The following is an 18,828-nucleotide window of genomic DNA, read 5'->3' on the forward strand; positions in this document are numbered from 1 at the left end:
ATCTCCACCAGCGCAGAGTTGGAATCAAAGGGTAGAATCCAACATTGTGCTAGTATTAGTGTTCTGTCTGTGCAAGCATTACAGTTTGCCAGATGGAGTGACCCCCACAGTACACTGTTCTGAATGCCCGGCCAACCTCCGTGGGCACGTGGAGGCAGGAGGGGGGTGAGAATCCCATTGCATGGGTGGAAATCTTTGCACAGGGCTTCCGCTGACAGGGCATATTAGGTGAATCCCACCCAAAGTAACACAAAAATCACGTTGGATTGCTCATACTCACACTATTGGGGTGGTGGTGGAAGGAGGCTAAAGGTCATGAAATGCACAAGCCCTACCCACTGTCAGTTTTAGGCAAATCATAGGTCAGCTTTTAAAAGCAGTACCTAAGGGTGTGGTGGTGGGAGGCATCATAAATGGAACGTGCCAGGATTCTTCTCCTCTCCCTGTAATTTGAGCACTATGTTGTTCTTTCTCAGGTTCATGATTCCTGCTCTCAGCTGATCCCTCCAGATGTAAGACAGCCTCCAACGAAATCTGTGCTCTTCGGGAAACTGACTTGCAATGTACAAGTCTAGGGGCATTGTTAGGGGGTGGCCTGGGAGTACACAGCACATAGTTAAACTATGGAATTCACTCCCAAGGAGGCAGTGATGGCCACAAACCTGGATGGCTTTAAAATAGGATTGGACAAATTCATGGAGGAGAGGGTGACTGATGGCTACTAGCCATGATGGTTATGCTCTGCCTCCACAGCTGGAAGCAGTGCATGCTTCCAAATAGCAGTTGCTGGAAACCACAGGGGGGGGGCAGTTCTCTTGTGCTCATGTTCTGCTTACTGGTGTCTCACAGAGCCAGTGTGGTGTAGTGGTTAAGAGCAGTGGACTCGTAATCTTGTGAACTGGGTTCAATTCCCCGCTCATCCACATGCAGCTGCTGCTTGGGCTAGTCACACTTCTCTGAAGTCTCTCAGCCTCACTCACCTCACAGGGTGTTCGTTGTGGGGAAGGAAGGGAAGGAGATTGTTAGCCACTTTGAGACTCCTTAGGGTAGTGATAAAGCGGGATATCAAATCCAAACTCCTCCTCCTCCTCCTCTTCTTCTTCTTCACCACAGGCTTCTGGCTGGCCACTGAGAGAACAGGATGCTGGACTAGATGGGCCACTGGCTTGATCCAGCAGGCTATTCTTTTGTTTTGCAGACCGAACAATACCCCTAGCTCCAATCTGTTTTCCCGTAAATGTAAAGTCCAAGAACAGGCTTCCTCAACCTCGGCCATCCAGATGTCTTTGGCCTACAACTCCCATGATCCCTAGCTAGCAGGACCAGTGGTCAGGGATTATGGGAATTGTAGTCTCAAAACTACAAGGTTGAAGAAGCCTGCCCAAAAATATGTGACCTTTGACAGAAAAGAGTCCCCATCCCTCACCTACATCATGGTTCAAAGTAGGGCTTGTTAACCTTTCTGAGTTTATTGACACATCTACAAACAAGAAAAATTGCAGTGGTTACACAGAGTCTGCAACCATGCACATACAACAACCTTTTCTATTGGTCATGAAAGAATTCTTCTTTCAAGTCTAATTTCAATGTGGTGGAGGGAAATAAGACCCTGGAAAGGCCTCTGAGCACATGTGTGCCCATGGGCAACCTGCTAGTAATCCCCAGTGAAGCCAGCGTGGTGTAGTAGTTAGTGCTGGCCTACAACCCGAAACACTAAATTCCCATGCAGCCATGAAAGCTCACTGGGTGATCTGGGGCCAGTCATTGCCTCTCAGCCTAACCTCACAGGATTAAATGAAGAGGGGAAGAACCATGCACACCACCTTAATTTGACCTCCTTCGGGAAAAGGTGGGATATAAATGCAAGAAATAAATAAACAAACAAACACTTGTGTTACTCTCAAAGGTGTATAGAGTATGGGCCAACAAGTGGCCTAAGTAAAGGGAGGCAAATAAACAGATCTTACCTTTCCCGGAAAGGCTAAAGTTAGAATGCAACAGTGTGTCCCAAGAACTTTAGTTAAAGAAGAGTGTTTCTGAAAATGAGTTGTTTGCAAGCCAGCTACCATCAAGGAAGAGAGTGATTTTTCTTCCCTTAATATTTTCTGTTCACACAGAATGAAAAGAAAATGAATAGAGACAGACAGCACTGAGACACAATTGGCAAGCGACAGCTTAAAAATAAAAACATGCAAGGCCATGATTATCCCAGCCACGATTGCTTCTCTGTCTCAGGCCAACAGGCTTCATTTGGCAGCTGCAAAACAAATAAACAAGCACATCCAACCAAGAACTCCTTGGTATTCTTCTTGGGCCTTTGTTTGTTTATCGGCTGGAGGAGTATTTGACAACTGCTCAATAGCCATGCAGAAAACAAATGCTTATGGAAAGCTTGTGAAAAATGTATGTGCAGGTGACACTGAAGCTTACATGATGACCTCTGTATCACTTGGACATATAGTCTAGAATAGACTACTGACATCCCTGCTTGCTTATATCGACAAGCTCTACTAGGTGCTCTGTAGTTACATGTATACTTTACTGCTTTTGCTTGTGTAATTAAAGTCTGCAAACATATTAGTTTCTCTTGTTATAATTAAATATAGGATGGATCAAATTGAAGACAGGAACTGGGACCATCTGGGCACAGGTAGTACCCTAATAGTCCTATCATGGCAGAAGTTAAACAGCATTTTTTAAATTGTGCAGCAAATACAAAATAGAACCAATTATGAACAATTACATATAATTATATACCTATAATGAACAACCACAGAACAATAACCAGTCTTCAGCAACCACATTCCTTTCAGAGGTTTTAGACTACAACTCCCATCAGCCCCAGTCAAGCATGTCTACACTGACTGGGGATGATGGGAATTGTAGTTCAAAACACCTGGAGGGCACCAAGTTGCCAAATGATTATCTCTAAATCAAGACATGGAACTTACAGCACACTCCAGTGCTTTAAAATTAATGATATTTTTTTTAGTAAGAAAAAGTGAAAGAACTTGTCAAAGTGGGGCAATGGGATAGAAGGACTGTTTTTTAATCAGCTTTCCCCAATCAGATGCATTCCAGGTGTTTCAGAGTACAATTCCACACAGCTCGGGTCATCTGGGGTTGATGTGAGTTGTATTCAAAAACATATGGAGAGCACCAAGTTGGGGAAGCCTAGTCTAGACTGACCCTTAATATAATAATAGGGTTACATCCTAACATGCCTTGCTTCTTATCCAAAATAATTCTTGCAGCAGCTCATATACTTGCTTAAACCCATCTATTATTTGCTGTCTTGCCTTGCCCTCAAATTCCACGTTATTTAACTCAGTGTTGCCAGTTTCCACAATGTGATCATAAACTACACCTTAAGCAACACTTTCAGCAGGCACAAGAGTAACACAAAGGCTGCCTTGCAAAAACACACCGAGACAAGACTGGGACGGAATAGATCCCACAAGGGTAGTTTTCTGCATATGCAGCAATATGACAGCTCTGTAGATGACAGTCTGTATAGGAGAATCACGCACATGGGGAAATGCAAGACAACTGTAATAGAGTTGGGAATCTGGATATGCACATGAACACACACACACACACACACACACACACACACACACACCATTTATGGAAGTAGCAAATGTGAGATGTGTGTAGTGGGGAAATAAGGCAAGACAGAGGAAGGACAAATATCTTCATTGGTCCCTTCCTGCACACAAACACTGACACACACCTGTGTTTTCATAAATACACAGCAGAATCCTCCCATTTTTAAACACGGCATAGCATGCCTCACAGTCACACACAACTTTCCTCCCTGATGTGGGCATACACTCCTCCCTTGCTTGGGCAGGATGACACATCACTCTCTTACTATCTGCCCTGAGCACACTCAGTCCAAGAGGACAACTGGCAGGCAGGTAGTTTCATTCTTTATTGATAAGCAGGAATTTACAGTAGCTCCTGAGGTGCACTCAACATGTACACCTATGCTTCTGGTGGCTAGGTAGCTGGCACCTTTCCCTGGGCATGGTAAAGCCACAGGCTCCTTGCAAGCCCTGGTTCTCTGAAGTTCCAACTTCAGGACTTCAAAGTGCTAAATCCCCTGTGATGTCAGGTTTACTGACTGGTGGGTGGCCTGCACATCAAATGTGGCCTGCAAGGCTAGATCTGAGAAGGATCTGGCCTGTGAAGTCATAAAGGTTCCCACTCCTAGTCTAAAATGTTGTCTATGGAGCACTGCAGAGTTCTGAACTGTTAAAATGAAGGGTTCTGTTAGAATAAAAAACTAAATTTAAGTTTTTTAAGAATCCTATTTTGCTCTGCTTTAACAAAACAAAACCCAGAGCTCTTCAGAACTCTGCACATAGCATTCTAGACAGCATCACATTGCAAGCCCTATTGAAGACCTATATAACTTACTGGAGGACTCCAGTAATGACCAGAAAGAAAGGCTAGTGTGATGCATTCAAGTTAAATTTTTTTTTTTAAATGTAGAGGCAAGAATACACATCACTTGGCCACCTCTGAATTTCTTTAAAGTTAGAAAGATGGGAAAACCCACTCTTCCCGTAAGGGATTATTATTTAGGAAAGTGAATCTTTTTTTACTTTCCCACCACCCATGGAGCTATTTGTCTACTATTTGGGAGACTTAATCCACACTATAGGGATTCTTGTGCCAGCAAATTTCATCCATTTTGGACCAAAGGAAAGTTACTGTGTTTAGATTCCCTGTTATAGTGCATGAGGAATCAGAGTCTGTTTTATACAGAATAGCTCATGGGCTGAATTCAGATTGGAAAAAGAACATAGAGTGGCTCAGAAACAGACCAGAATTGTGAATCTTGGGGCCCAAATGTTTTCATTTTTAACCAAAAGAGACTGTATCCTTTTACATTCTCTTTAAATGAAAGCTGAGGGAAAATAAAATATAGACCAAATGTTACATAATAGCACCTTCAGCTCTACAAAACAACACCCACTATTCACAGTGGCGTAATTTCTGATTAGGTAACCTCATGCACAGCACTAATTTATTCAGCTAAATTGGTAGCCGTAGATTGTGGACCCTTTGGTCAGGGACCCTTGTTGCTCGAGGCTGCTAACCATATATATTTAGAAGCAAGTACTGTAACATTGAATTCAATGGAACTTACTCCCAGCTAAGTGGGGTTAGAATTGCAGTCTTGGTCTTATCTTACAGGAAGGTATTCACATGCTGAATGGTAGCAATGGGAAGTGTAAACATATTTTTTCCTGTCCACAAAACTTTTCCCTCTTTCTTATACCCTTGGTTTCTACATTGGCGCTAACAGTCATGGGAAAAAGAAAGGGCATCTTCTTTGAATTCTGCGGTTTTGTGAAGACATAAAAACAATCTCCTGTTCTTTAGCAGGACTCAAAATTGGATAAATACAACCTCAGATGGACAACAACACATGACGTTTACGTCGAGTCACCTCCCAACTACGCTTCTGCTCCTGGTAAATTCCCCATTTCCTTTCCTTTCCTTTCCTTCTTCTTTTTTTTGGGGGGGGGTGCGGGGGTGGGGAGGTGAGGAGCGACAATTTCCCTCTTCAAAAACCGACCCTTCCAGCATTTGGAAGGGGAAACTATATGGACCTCCCCTTCTTAGCCAAGGAGGAGGAGGAAGTTTCCGTGCCACTCTATCCCCCGACTCTCTCTATGGTTCCTCCTCCTCCCCCCCCGGTCCTCCGGCTTGTGCCTTACCCAGCGTGCACCGCGGCGGAAGAGAGTGACGACAATAACAAACAGCGGCGGCGAGGGCTGCGCGTAAAGCGAGCGGGGGGCCCTGCGAAGGAGCGCCCGGAATCCCCGGCTGTGTGGCTTCCCTTCCCCTCGCGCCACCTCCGCGTCTCTCTCCCTCCCTGTCCTGTCAGGGAGCCCCGCCGCCGCCGCCTCCCCTCCCGCTCTGAGGCGGCGCCGCCTGAGGTTGCCCTGTGGAGCCGCAGCGAAGGGGAGGAGGAGGAGGAGCTTCCGCGGCCGCCGGTCACCGGCGCGGGATGGTGCGCGGGGCCGCCCAGCTGTTGCTGCCGCTGGCGCCGCCGCCGCTGCTGCTTGGCTCTCCTTCGGGTACGTCGGGAAAAGGGCGCGGTGGAGGAGCTTCCGCGGCCGCGGCAGTTGCTGCTGTCGCCGGGGCGACCAAGGCCCGCCTTCCTCCTCCTCCCTTCGGCTGGGGAGGGGCGAGGACCCTCTTTTCGCGACGGGGGGTGGGCGCACCCGCTTGCGAGGGCGGAGCCGCCGCCACCCCCTCAGTCGGGGTGGGGTGGGGGGTTATCTCCGTCCATGGGCCAAAGAACCTCGAGGTTTGGGGGCTGAGAGCTGGGGCTCTCCTCGTCTCCCTCCCCGCCTCCGGCCCGCGTAGCTCGGAAGGGGGACCGGCTCGTCCTGAAGTTAACTCCGAGGGGGGATGACTCAGCCCATCTGCGCTTCTCGCAGCCCCGCCCACAGCACCTTGTTGCGAAAAGGGAGGCAGCGTGCTCCGAGGGGGTGGCAGGGTGGTTTTGTTTTCTTCTTTCCTCACCCAGGACAGCAGGTTTATTACCTAAAGCCTTCATTCGCACGGATGCTAGCGAAGGATTTCTAGTTGTTTTTATCTTGCTCCATCTCCACACCCAACTTTCCCTCCCCCCCTTCCTTTTGCGCTGAAGGCCCTGTGTGAATGCCAAGTCACATTGGGTCGGAATGGTCGTCTAAGTTAGGTGGGCTTGGCCTAAATTGACTGTTTGTGTGGGTGGGTGTCACTGACTGGGTGATACTCACAAACCAGGCGATTGCCTCTTTGTAGGCTTCGCTTATGTTGTAGGTTTGAGCTTGTTGACAAAATACACATAAGCATGCTGTTACAAGATGAAATTGTTTGGGACAATTAAATGGCTGTTTGGTAGATAAGCATAATAGAACATTGTATTTCATTGACACCATAATGTATTTCATTGACCCTGGGTCAGGTGAAAGTAGTAGGTTTAAGTGATATGTAGGTTATGCTGAACATGTTATGAAAAGTAGGTGTGTAGTAAATCACTGTAATCCTTTTTTTTACCATGAATACTACAAAAAGTATTTAATTTTTCTACTGTGAAGTGAAAACTATTTGAACATCTGTCAGTGTGAGTAGCATTGCAACTGCTTTTATTTTTAACTTCAGACACTGGCTTTGCAAAATTTGCTGCTATTTCTTTGTGTCCTTAAGTTTTGAAGCTTTGAGGTGCATTGTAGGTCTTTGCCAAATGAAGAATGTGAAGAATAATAGCCTTCCCAATCAGCGTTAACAGCAAGCAGAGCAATCCAACACCCCCTCCTCTTTATGTTGGGTGGGGGTTGCATTAGGTGGAGGTGTTCCTCTGCCCACCTCTTAGGCCTTTTGCTGAGCAGGTGACAAGCTGCCTGGCTGCTGTTGCTCAGTGGTGTCAGGCCCAGTTGTTGTGTCCCCACTTTCCACTGTGTCCACTGAGACTGGCAGGGCTTCCATTGTGGCAGTGGCTCCACTGCTCTGCAAAACCCTATTGGCAGGAGATGGGAGTTTGGATTGCACTCTTTAAATTTAGTTTTATGAACCTGTGAAGCATAGTGTGGTGTTCACATGAGTTCCAATGATTGGTGTTTCTTTTTATAAAGCTGTGTTTAGTTGACAAAATATTTAAGTCATTGGCAGTGTGGACTTAATGTTTTTTTTATTTAGAGAGTAATCATCTTTCTTCCTGTATATAGTATTAGATATTTATCTAAGCTTAAACCTACAGTAGGACTGGGCAATACCTGGTTTTGAGCACCATGATACATCAACCAGCTAAACATAGCAATATATTGATATATCATGATGTCTGAAATAAGGATGAAACTATGTAAAGGCAAATAGTCCTACAATGTATTTGGGAAATCAAGAATTTAATGTGAACTGTCATAAGAAAAGTTCCTTGTCACAGTATTGTCTTAATGTAACATAGAACAGTACATAGCAGTTACATAACCAACTACTGCTGTAGTACTAGCAGTTAGTGAATCTTAGGTGTATTAATAGGGCAAGGGCTGCATTCAAGTATTTCTTGGATTTATTTATTTTTTAGGGGAAGGAACTTGTTTGTACCTGTGTGCTTATAGTTTATTGATCAGACATTTTAGTCCAGCGCTGAGGTGCAAAGTATTTAATATGTTGGTATTAAAGTATTCCCATGATACAGGAACACACCAGACAATGATATAGCCTGCATGAAATTATGGTTTCACAGTTGTGCCATGCTATAGACTCCATTGGCCTCATAGTTTACATTAACTGTACTGATAGAGGGGTATAGGTATCATAGGTAAAGGTAAAGGGACCCCTGACCATTAGGTCCAGTCGTGACCAACTCTGGGGTTGCGGCGCTCATCTCGCTTTATTGGCCGAGGGAGCCGGCGTACAGTTTCCGGGTCATGTGGTCAGCATGATTAAGCCGCTTCTGGTGAACCAGAGCAGCACACGGAAATGCCGTTTACCTTCCCACCGGAGCAGTACCTACTGGCACTTTGACGTGTTTTCAAACTGCTAGGTTGGCAGGAGATAGGTATCATAGTTGTGAAGTATTTCACCTTAATTTGTGATGTACTTGTTTTTGAACAGCTCCAGTATATCATTATGAGAAGCTAATGCTCCATGTAAGGTGTTTTGTCCTATGTATTCTCTACTGGTTTGATTCTCATTAGGAATCTTCATGGACACACTATGTGGGTCTCCTTTATGGGGGTCTTATTGAGCAACCCTGTATATACTTTCCTGAGAGTAAATCCCAGCACAACACTGACTTCTAAGTAGATGTATAGGATTGCTCTACTGGTTTAATTTCAGTATGGATGGAGAGATGTTTTCATCCAACATGTATCTGTCTTGATCCATAACTGCTTTGGTGATTTTTTAAAATAATGGTTATTATCGATGAAATTTCATGATGCATACATTTTAAAGTTAAAATATGTTTACTGGTTGCAGTAGGAGAGTTTGGGATTACATGTAAATGAACTGTTAAAGAATTTAAACTCTGTTGGCATGGGGGAGGGAAGAAATTGTATCCATAAATCTTAAGAATCCATGCAAATGTGAATTGTTACTTGACAGAATGCCTAATTTGTATAGTGTGAGTTTGCCAACTTTTTTTGACTTCCAGGTGCGTTTGAATTTTAAGAGTTCTGGGGACACTAGTCACCAAATAGCTGCTAGTAATGCAAAATGGCTGCATGGCATAACACTAAATTAGAGAAACAGTGACCCCAACAACCTTATGTTTACCATGGGAAGTCAGCTATGTCCTGCTGGTCCTGATTGTTGAGATTGTACAATATCAATTTTACACACACACACTCTGATAGTGTTGTTTTCTAATAGAAATGGGAGCATTCCTCAGTACCAGGAAAAATATACAAGGTGGCCACACCATACTGGACATTTTGCCTCATAACTTTCTTTCTAGGAGGGCTAGATACTTACTTTACTTACTTTCTTTTGTGAATTAGCATTCCAAACTCTCTTCACAACAGTTTTGCATATAGGCTGTTGTGTGCAAAATGCAGGCAAAGATCACAGATGATAATGTTGTGACTTGCTTGAGGTCAGTGAATAAATTCATAGCCTAGTCACAATTTTAAATTTAGTTTCCCAGCTCCAGTCTTATGCATTCACCCACGTCCACCCTGTCTAACAACTGTTTATGAAAACTATGCAGTTTTTTGTGTTCCACACAGCAAAGCAATATTCATAGCACATTTCATATTTTACTGTTGGGGGTAATGAAATTCCTGGCCTCCAGCTTTTAAAAATACATTGGCACCTAGGATTTTTCCAGTTTTCTTTGAGTTTTTCTTGCTTCTGTTAAGACACGCCCTGGGTAAGAATGGTACAGACACTGTCCTGGACCACACAACACAATAAGCGAAATGATAGCTTACTTACTGAAACTGCCCAAATGTGGGCTCCGAGAGAGAAGTATGCAGCTGCTTTTCTTCTCCTGATCCTTTTTGCTGCTGTCCTGTGTTGAGCTAAGCCATGGTTTGTCATCAAACCAGGATTTGTGAGTTACACTCTCTCCTTGCTAACCACAAGCTGTAACCAATATTTTGTTTTTTGTTTTTATTTCACTTACGAATCACTCCCATAAGGAATCCATGGAGGACCTTGCTGCTTATTTTCCTTCCTTGTAAAAAAATGTCTCTTCCAGCCATTTTGTCCTTTTACCTGTTTTCAGCCTGTAAGAGTACCCCTTGATCTTGCTTCTTGGCTGCTAAGTTTGCTCAGAAGCACTTGAATAGTGTATAAAAAGCTCTGTGGATGTTCCAGGTACATAAAATTTAGCTGATCACCCCAATCTACATACTTGTGACACTCTGAAATAAAAGTGGCAAGTTTGAAGCTCTTTGAAGAAGCCATGCTGACTTGTCTACAACAAGCCTTATGCTATTAGGTGTTTTAATGTCCTAGCTTTAATCATGCTTTCTTCTAATTACTTAGAACATCACTTAGGCCTACTGGTCTGTAATTTGCTAGATTCCCTTTAAATACTGGCATTAATTACACTGATAGCCTTCTAACCCTCTGATTCTGGTTTTAATAAGTTGCATTCTTTGTGAAATTTTGGCACTTTTCACATTTGAGTTTGTAAAGAAGTCTTGGCTCTGGCATAGACAAACTTGGCCCTCCAGATGTTTTGGGACTACAACTCCCATCATCCCTGACCTCTGGTCCTGTTAGCTAGGGATGATGGGAGTTGTAGTCCCAAAACATCTGGAGGGCCAAGTTTGCCTATGCCTGTCTTGGATGAATGCTATCTTGCTCCAGTGATCTGTTAAACTTCTAATGTGACATTTAGCTTTATAATGAGATTGCTTAGCACCTTTATTTGGCATGGCTCTTTCTTCCTCGAAAGGAGTGGTTTGACTGTGGAACTCTCATCTGCATTTTTTACAGTGAAAACTAGTGGAAACAACACATTTTGTTTCGCTGCAGTCTCCAATCTTCTTACAGTAGTTCTTTCACCCATTTGCTATCCAAGGTTCTTACTGCCTCTTTACTGGTTCCCTGCACTTAATATCTTAACTTAAGTGCTTGTGGGTTTTTTTTTAATACCCTTGTTCATCTTTTTTGCTTGCTTCAACTTGTATTTGCCACAGTAAGCAGTCTGGTTAATTTACCTCTTTTGAACAGTGCTTCCATTTTTCTAAAAAAGACTCGTTGCAGTTTACGGTGTTCTTGACATTTAACCACATAGTCTCTTGGATTTGTTACTTTCTATTTTATGTACTTTTTTTATTGGATTTTTATTAAAGTGGTTTGAATAACCTCCAAGCTTTCTGGGACGATCTGGGCCTTCGTTATGTCTCCAAACCAAGTTACTTTAAACAAATCATCTTCTGAAATGAAGTATAACTGTGCTGGACTTGCTAGGCAGTTTTCTGTTCATGTGCATGTTGAATATGATAGAGTTGTACTGTAATTGCTCTTCAGAAGAGGTTTGGCAACACATCCTTGATCTGATTCAGGGCACTGCTCAGGATTCAGGCCCTATCTACACTATACATTTAAAACATACTACTTTAAACAGTCCCAAAGAATCCTGGGAAGAGTAGTTTGTTAAGGGTGCTGAGAGTTGCTAGGAGACCCCATTCGTTCCCAAAGCTACACTTTCAGTGGTTTAACGCTGGATGCTTCTTCCCAGGGAACTCTGGGAACCGATGGAAATGAGTTGGGTGGAATGAGGTTGAAGGAGAGAGAAACTTGTTTGATTGGATGCAACTCAAAGTCTCCAAGCAACGTTAATAATAAACCTGTGATCTGATTATGTTTAGATGTGCCCTGATTTTTTTGTTCATCTCAGTATCATCATCAGAACTTTGATATGGACCAGGTTAGGGCAAGAATATATAGTATTTGTACTGCATTTCAAACGAAGCCTCTCAAAGTATATTGCACTTGTTTTTCTTCCCACAGTGGTTCTGGATAGGATGACAACTAAGGTCTATGCTTTGTTCAGTTGTAAATAACAAAGCTTGGTCACTGGTGGTAATTTAGTCTTTCCTCTGGGCAACTAGACAGGGAAGCGTTTGTAAATTGCAGAAGAGTTGCTTTTTGTCCTTCTCCTTCTTAGAATCATAGAACTGTAGAGTTGGACCCCAAGGGCCATCTAGCCCAACCCCTGCATTGCAGAAATCTTTTGTCCAATGTGGAGCTTAAACCCATAGAGCTGAGATTAAGAGTTGCATGCTCTACTGACTGAGCTATCCCACCATACACCAAATTACTATCATAGATATGTGTGAGCTGGTGGTATTCATGAGTCTGAGTTTTCTGTTTCAGCTTAGATGAAATTGTTGTGTTCATGCTGTACAGAAATATTTAAATGAGGTTTTTCAGTATTAATCAGTTTCACATTTCTTTTCTCTACAATCACTTAGTTTTCCCCACCTAATGTTTATTGTAAACCTTCTATGGCAATTTTGTTTTTTGTTCTGTGTAGTACAAAGTATACAATTGGCATGAAAAAAGTGCTTTAATAGTAGTTTTTGAAGTGCAGCATTGTCATGAACATTTGAATAGTCATTGTTAACTTGCTTCCTGTTGCACAAATATTTACCCTTCATTCTCTCTTACCCCCCATTACTTTTTAGGTCTTTGATTCTCTGTGTTTAATAGAAACTTCATTCTCTTGCCAAAGTCAAATGAGGAAAATAGGTGGTTTTGCAACCCAGCTGTTAAAGACTGTGGAACCTCCATGCAGTGCCTGAAGGTAACTGTTTCATCCCGGAGAGCAAATATTTCAAAAACTCATAACAAATTATTTGCTACAGTTTTTTATTATTTTTGTTTTTTGAGAATTTGGTTCTAAGTGATTGGTGTCATCGTAAACAAATTTAAGTTGCTGGGTTTTGCTCTTTTAATTAATATAATGATTCCTCCTGACCATCCAGGCATTGAAGTAATTCTAGCAGTTATGTAAACAATTCCTCTAAAGTCTTAAAAATATAGCCTATCTGCGTACAGAACCTTTGTTGCCAGTGATGGTTGGGGCTAGAGGCGAAAGTGAGTGAAGCAATAAATGTACAGATTACCTTTATACAGCAGGCTAATAAAGCAGCCTGTTTCCTAGTTCCTTTGCAAAAATTCATGAAAAAGTATGCGTGAAAAATTTGGAATTCTCAGGATGTTACGGAGTGTCAGTCTCCTAGGGTACCACACACATGGGGTTGTATCCAGTGTTAGTCCTCCTCTAGAGAAGACCCATTGAAATGGGTGGATGAGACCAGCTTGGATATTTTAATTTCAGTGGGTCTACTCTGAAATAATGTCACCTGCATGTCCCAGGAGGACTTAAAATTATTGGGATCTGAGTTAGTTCTTGTGTTTAGGATTTTTTGCAGGGGAGGGCATGCATGCAAGAGATGGTTGCAAGAGGCAGAATAGACTACTAATACAGTGATACCCTGTATCATGTTACCATAATACCTTGGTTACTAATAGCCATGGGGTGGTCACTGACACAGTTGGTTCTGACCTCCCCCAAAATGTCGCAAAGCAAATCAGCCCCTGCTAAAGGCTACCACACATACATATGCTGTCATGGAATGATTCTCTTATGTCCTTGAACTGCTGCAGCATCAGTTCATAGCTATATGTTAGGATTTCCTACTATGAATGTGCCTCAAGTGTTGACACTGAAAACCTTTAAATTGAAAATAATTTTTATGTGTTATTATTAAGCTGATACTTCGGTTTCTTTTCAGCTTTTAAATAATAATCACAGAGTTGAAGCTATAAACTTCTGGATCCTAAAGTAATCACCATGAAGTTATATGTATTTCTGGTCAACACTGGAACCACCCTTACCTTTGACACAGAACTTGCCGTACAGAAGTAAGTAAATCCTTCTGGTCTTCTGTGAGGAATCTGTTGCTGGACTGTTCTTAGCAAAGCCATCTCTTGATTCACAGTATATGTTTTGTTTGGGAGTGAGAGTTAAAGCAAAACTACTATTAGAATGAACCTGTAGTGTTACAGCTTTTCTGAGACATTTAGACAATTTAAGAAATACTCTCTTATTAATGTGGTTTTTGTGCCATTACATAAACCTTGCTGGAGCTCACCCCCTTCGTCCTTGTTTGAGATCCTTCCTCCTTTGCCATTCACTCTAAATTAAGAGAGCTTGTGCTGGATATATGGCATGGTCACTGCAGCAGGGCCAACTTACGTTGCCTGTTCTGTCCTTAAACAGTTGGGATGGTTTCTCATATAAAATGCCATTAGTGATGGATTGACAAAGGGCAGTTACTCCTAGCCTCTATCATTGTCCTAGTGTAGGAAGTAACAGTTTAATAACTGAACTTTGGCATTATCTATATTAAGTCTTTAACATTTAGAGTACTCTGTAAATGTATAATTCTTAAGGATCTGTGGAAGATACTGAAACTTTTTTTTGTCATTTTAATCAGTGTGGCAGACCTTAAACAAGCTATCCAAACTAAATACAAGATCGCTATTCAACATCAAGTATTGGTTGTCAATGGAGGAGAGTGTATGGCAGCTGACAGGAAAGTCTGTAGTTATAGTGCTGGAACGGTAAATATTCATTTCTCTTTCCATTAATTCATTTTTTTTTAAAAAAGTCTGGAAGGAGAAGAAAGTAATACTTCTTATCTTAACACAGGATACAAACCCAATTTTTCTCTTCAACAAAGAAATGATCTTGTGTGAACGTCCTCCAGCTATTCCAAAAACAACATTTTCAGCAGAAAATGAGATGGAATTAAAAGTGGAAGAATCTCTTATGATGCCTGCAGTTTTTCACACGGTAGCTTCACGGACACAGCTTGCTGTGGTAAGCAATTTCAGACCCTTTAACAATTGGGCTGTGTTAAAGCATTGAGCACTCAGTAAACTCTCTCAAGTTGAAGCTAGCTGGACATGTTGCTGCTTTCATGGTACGAAGTTTTACTTTTGGTACTCTTCTGTTTCATTTTGTGGGGATGGAATAGTATCTTTTGGATTTTGACATGCTGGATTAATCCAGGAGTCTCTAAACAAGTTTTGAAATGTCCTCTGTTTGTAGGAGGTTAGAAGTAATGATAAAGAGGGCGAGTATGGTATGGCAGGGTGAACTGGTGTGGAATAAGGAAGGGATTGTGGCATGAAACAGAAATGTGTGATTCCATAGACTGTTTTAGAAATTTTAATCTTGGTAAATGCCCAGAAAACATTGCATTTGCACCTACCTTCAGTTAGTACCATTTTCTCTTGAGTATTTTTCAAAATTACATTTTCTTTGAATGGAAGACCACCAACATGTTTGCAATAAAAGTGGTATTTCTGATGCAAATACACTTTATGCTATTTATGGAAGTGCAAATAGATATGTGTGTTGCATGAAAACTACATGGGTTTTCATAACTTTCTGTAAAATGCTTTGAGACTTTTTTTAAAGTTGGCATATAAATCTTATGGAATAAATATGATTACAATTAGGTATTTTAGATGGTTTGTTAAGAACAGATTTCATTTTGCCTTGATTGGGTGGATAAATCCTTTGATACTGTGGGATCCAGTACATTCCAAAGTGCATCAAAAAGTGGTCAGCCAGATGTTTCAAAGAAGCTTAACAAGTAGCATGTGATGGACAAGGGTGATTTGATAGCTCAGTTTCTGCAGAAGATTCCAGGTTAAATGTGTGGCATCTTCTGTTAAAAGATCAGCTAGCAGGAGGTTGGGAAAACTCTTTCTGAAATCCTGGGCAGCCTCTCCCAGTCAAAGTAACTACTGGGGTAGATGGACAAATATTCTGGTGGAGCTTCTTATGCTCCTTCATAGCCATATCATGTTTCTCCCTAACAGCTAGTAATCAAAGGTATGCTACCTCTGAACAAAGCAATTTGTCCTGCCTGCATTTATTTAACCCTAGCATTCATGATATTCTGTGACAAGGAATTTCATAAACTTCATTTACTATAGGAAAATGTACTTCTTCTTGCTAGTTTGTCCTGAGCCTGCTGCTGGTCACCTTTATTCAGTGACCCTGAGCTCTTTGAAAAGAGAATAATTTATCATATTTAATGAAGTTAGTTGGTTTTATTTACAAAAAATTTATGCCACCGACATTAGGAAAAATATATAGCAATCAACAGCATGAAGTGAATAAAATTTCATTCGTAAAACAAATAGAAAATATATTACAGGCCAGTATATCTGACTAATACATCAACTTATGAATACATCAACATCGGTGGATCACCCCTCGGACAGAAGTGAATAGATTTTGACAGGTGCCTAAATACCAATGTAATAGGTGCCTATCTGATGTTCGCTGGAAGTGCATTCCAAGGGACAGGTGCTTACCCAGAACTAACATCATAGCAGGAGTCAAACTTCATTTATTGACCCTCATCCACCTCACTTCAGCACCACCACACCTGATTCACATGCTATAGAAAAGTAGTACTGGGTGTTGTTGATGTACTGATGAGGGCCAATCAGAGAGAATCTTGGAGTTTTACACATTCTGGAAGTAGGTAGGAAGTGCTTATTGGCACCTAGCTAGGACTTGGGAATATCTAAAAAAGCTGGAGGAGATTTTTCTCTTGCTCTTGCATATTAACAAAACATACAGTGCCTATGTGTTGGCTGGCTTTGGAAACTGCACAGCATATCACCTTGTTAGTTAAAAAAGGCAGACAAGTGATCTGCAGGGGGGGAGGCATTTGAGCCTGTGTTGTTCTGAGCCTTCCAGGACAACTACCCTCACTCAGATTCCTTTTGCAGGGCCTTCTACTGCACATCTTCTCTTTGCACCAGTGAATCATTTTCCTCCTAAGGAATATCTAATAAATGCTTTTAGTGTTTCATATATCTTAACTTGAAAATGTCGGAATTTTTTGCATCATGTTTTGCAACAAGTTGATATGTATGTCTAGAGCGCTAACACGTTAATGTTTATGTTGTTTTTGCACAGGAAATGTATGAGATTGCCAAGAAACTTTGTTCCTTCTGTGAAGGCCTAGTCCATGACGAACATCTTCAGCACCAAGGCTGGGCTGCCATAATGGCAAATTTGGAAGATTGCACATATTCTTACCAAAAGCTGCTTTTCAAGTTTGAAAATGCATATTCAAGTTACCTGCAGTCCATAGATGATATTAAGCTGAAACTTACACAGTAGGTTTGCCATTAGACTCCTCAATAAAAAGCTACCTCTGCATAGTCGCTTTACTGAAAACTAAGGTTTTATGGGGGGGTTTTACATTTACAGTAAATTAAATTTAATCCAGTTCCAGTGTCTTTGCACTAATTGAAATAATAAACAGTGCTAATGGTATTATTTATAAAGGATTAATTTTGGAGTTAAGGCTATAAACCCAAACTTAAATCTCACCGAATTCTTACTTTTGAGTAGATATGTACTGGGATTGCACTGTAAAAAAAAAGTAAGTTTTCCTAACCTTTTTTTCTTCAACACTCCAATGCAAGACTGTGACTGGCTCAAGGACACCCAGGGAGCTTCACAGTTAAGGAGAAGTCCAACACTCGAACCATCACACTACACTGGCTCATCTGAAACCGTTTGCTAAATAGTGCTGCACATGCATACGTAAAGGTTTTAGCTCTAGTAAAAAATAATCCTATTCAGGAATTCAGGAATTGAATCCATGGAGTACCCACAGGGTTGTATGTGCCTTCCCTGCTGCCCTTTCTGAAAGGGGCTTGTAAGCACAATCAGCTGATCCCAGTTACAGAGGGTTCTCAGTCACATGGGAGACTGTACCCACATTCAGCTGGAGGCAGTTACAGTTCCCCGTCAGACGTTCCTTCATAATGTTGGATGGTTGAGTGGAGAGAGCAGGGTCACTGCAAACACTTCCATGGATACAATTAATGAACATCCGAATAAGGCTCAAGTCACAGTCCAATTCAGAATAGGTTTGAATATTTAAATTTATAAGGAAGCATTTCTTAATTGGAAAAAATTGAAGACTTGAGTATTAAATTGTATTGAGGACACCTTTGAGAGCATATTTTTAAATTATGTTTGCCACTATACCTCGGTTTCTTTGTACTTAATAGATTTTTGTGTGTGTTCTTTTCTCAAGCTTAGGGGCTGCTGTTTCGATAATGGCCAAGATCCCACTCTTGGAAAGCTTAACCAGACACAGTTACCGGGAATGCTTAGAACGACTAGATTCTTCTGCTGAACGTGGTGGGACAGAAAGTGAAGACACTGAGAATGAGAAGTCAGCTGAAGTGGCACTTTCTCCTGAAATGCTTAAAATGAACAAACAATCGCTGTTAGCATCATTTTGCAAATCGGTAGAGCACGCAATCCCAGATGGCACACCCTCCGAAAAAGTGGATGAGAACAGCCAAGCCAGTCAAAATCCTTCTGTTCAGGACAGTGATGCTTCAGTGGAACTTAAGGAGACTGATCTGCCTTCTTTCAATGTCTCACTTTTAGACTGGATAAATGTTCAAGATAGACCTAATGATGTTGAATCCTTGGTCAGAAAATGTTTTGATTCCATGAGCAGAGTAAGTTAATGCCTCAAATAATGCCATTGGGTTCTCTTCTAATATTTTGCGTTCTGGCTTTCCAGCTTGCTACAAGTTTAAGCATTCTTCATAGGAATACGGTGAGATGTTCTTACCAGGAGTTCTGAATCAGATTTTAATAATAGTTGTACAATCCTCTTTCTTACTCCTACATTGCATGATGATCTTGCTGTGGTTTGTGGTTGTGGTTTGAGCGAGGTTCCCACTGTTCATGAACAATATTGTTTTCACATGGTCACTCCCTGTGGGAATTGT

The 18,828-nt window shown here is 41.7% G+C and overlaps 1 protein-coding gene across 2 annotated transcripts in view; it reads left to right on the forward strand.

Moving 5' to 3' along the window:
- Positions 1-5,736: 5,736 nt before the first annotated feature.
- The window catches only part of RB1CC1 (RB1 inducible coiled-coil 1), a 48,839-nt gene continuing 35,747 nt past the window's right edge, over positions 5,737-18,828 (forward strand). Inside the window, exons 1-7 of one of the 2 annotated variants that reach the window (XM_081013264.1) lie at positions 5,737-6,095; positions 12,654-12,772; positions 13,767-13,896; positions 14,472-14,598; positions 14,687-14,857; positions 16,982-17,184; positions 18,117-18,552. In XM_081013264.1, the coding sequence (XP_080869390.1) occupies positions 13,826-13,896; positions 14,472-14,598; positions 14,687-14,857; positions 16,982-17,184; positions 18,117-18,552 (1,008 nt within the window). In that variant the 5' untranslated portion in view covers positions 5,737-6,095; positions 12,654-12,772; positions 13,767-13,825. The remainder of the gene's footprint in view (positions 6,096-12,653; positions 12,773-13,766; positions 13,897-14,471; positions 14,599-14,686; positions 14,858-16,981; positions 17,185-18,116; positions 18,553-18,828) is intronic. The other variant, XM_081013265.1, reaches the window with a different exon arrangement.

This window comes from Podarcis pityusensis (genome assembly GCF_964106645.2).
Source record: "Podarcis pityusensis genome assembly, chromosome: 7".
Classification (NCBI taxonomy): Eukaryota; Metazoa; Chordata; class Lepidosauria; order Squamata; family Lacertidae; genus Podarcis; species Podarcis pityusensis.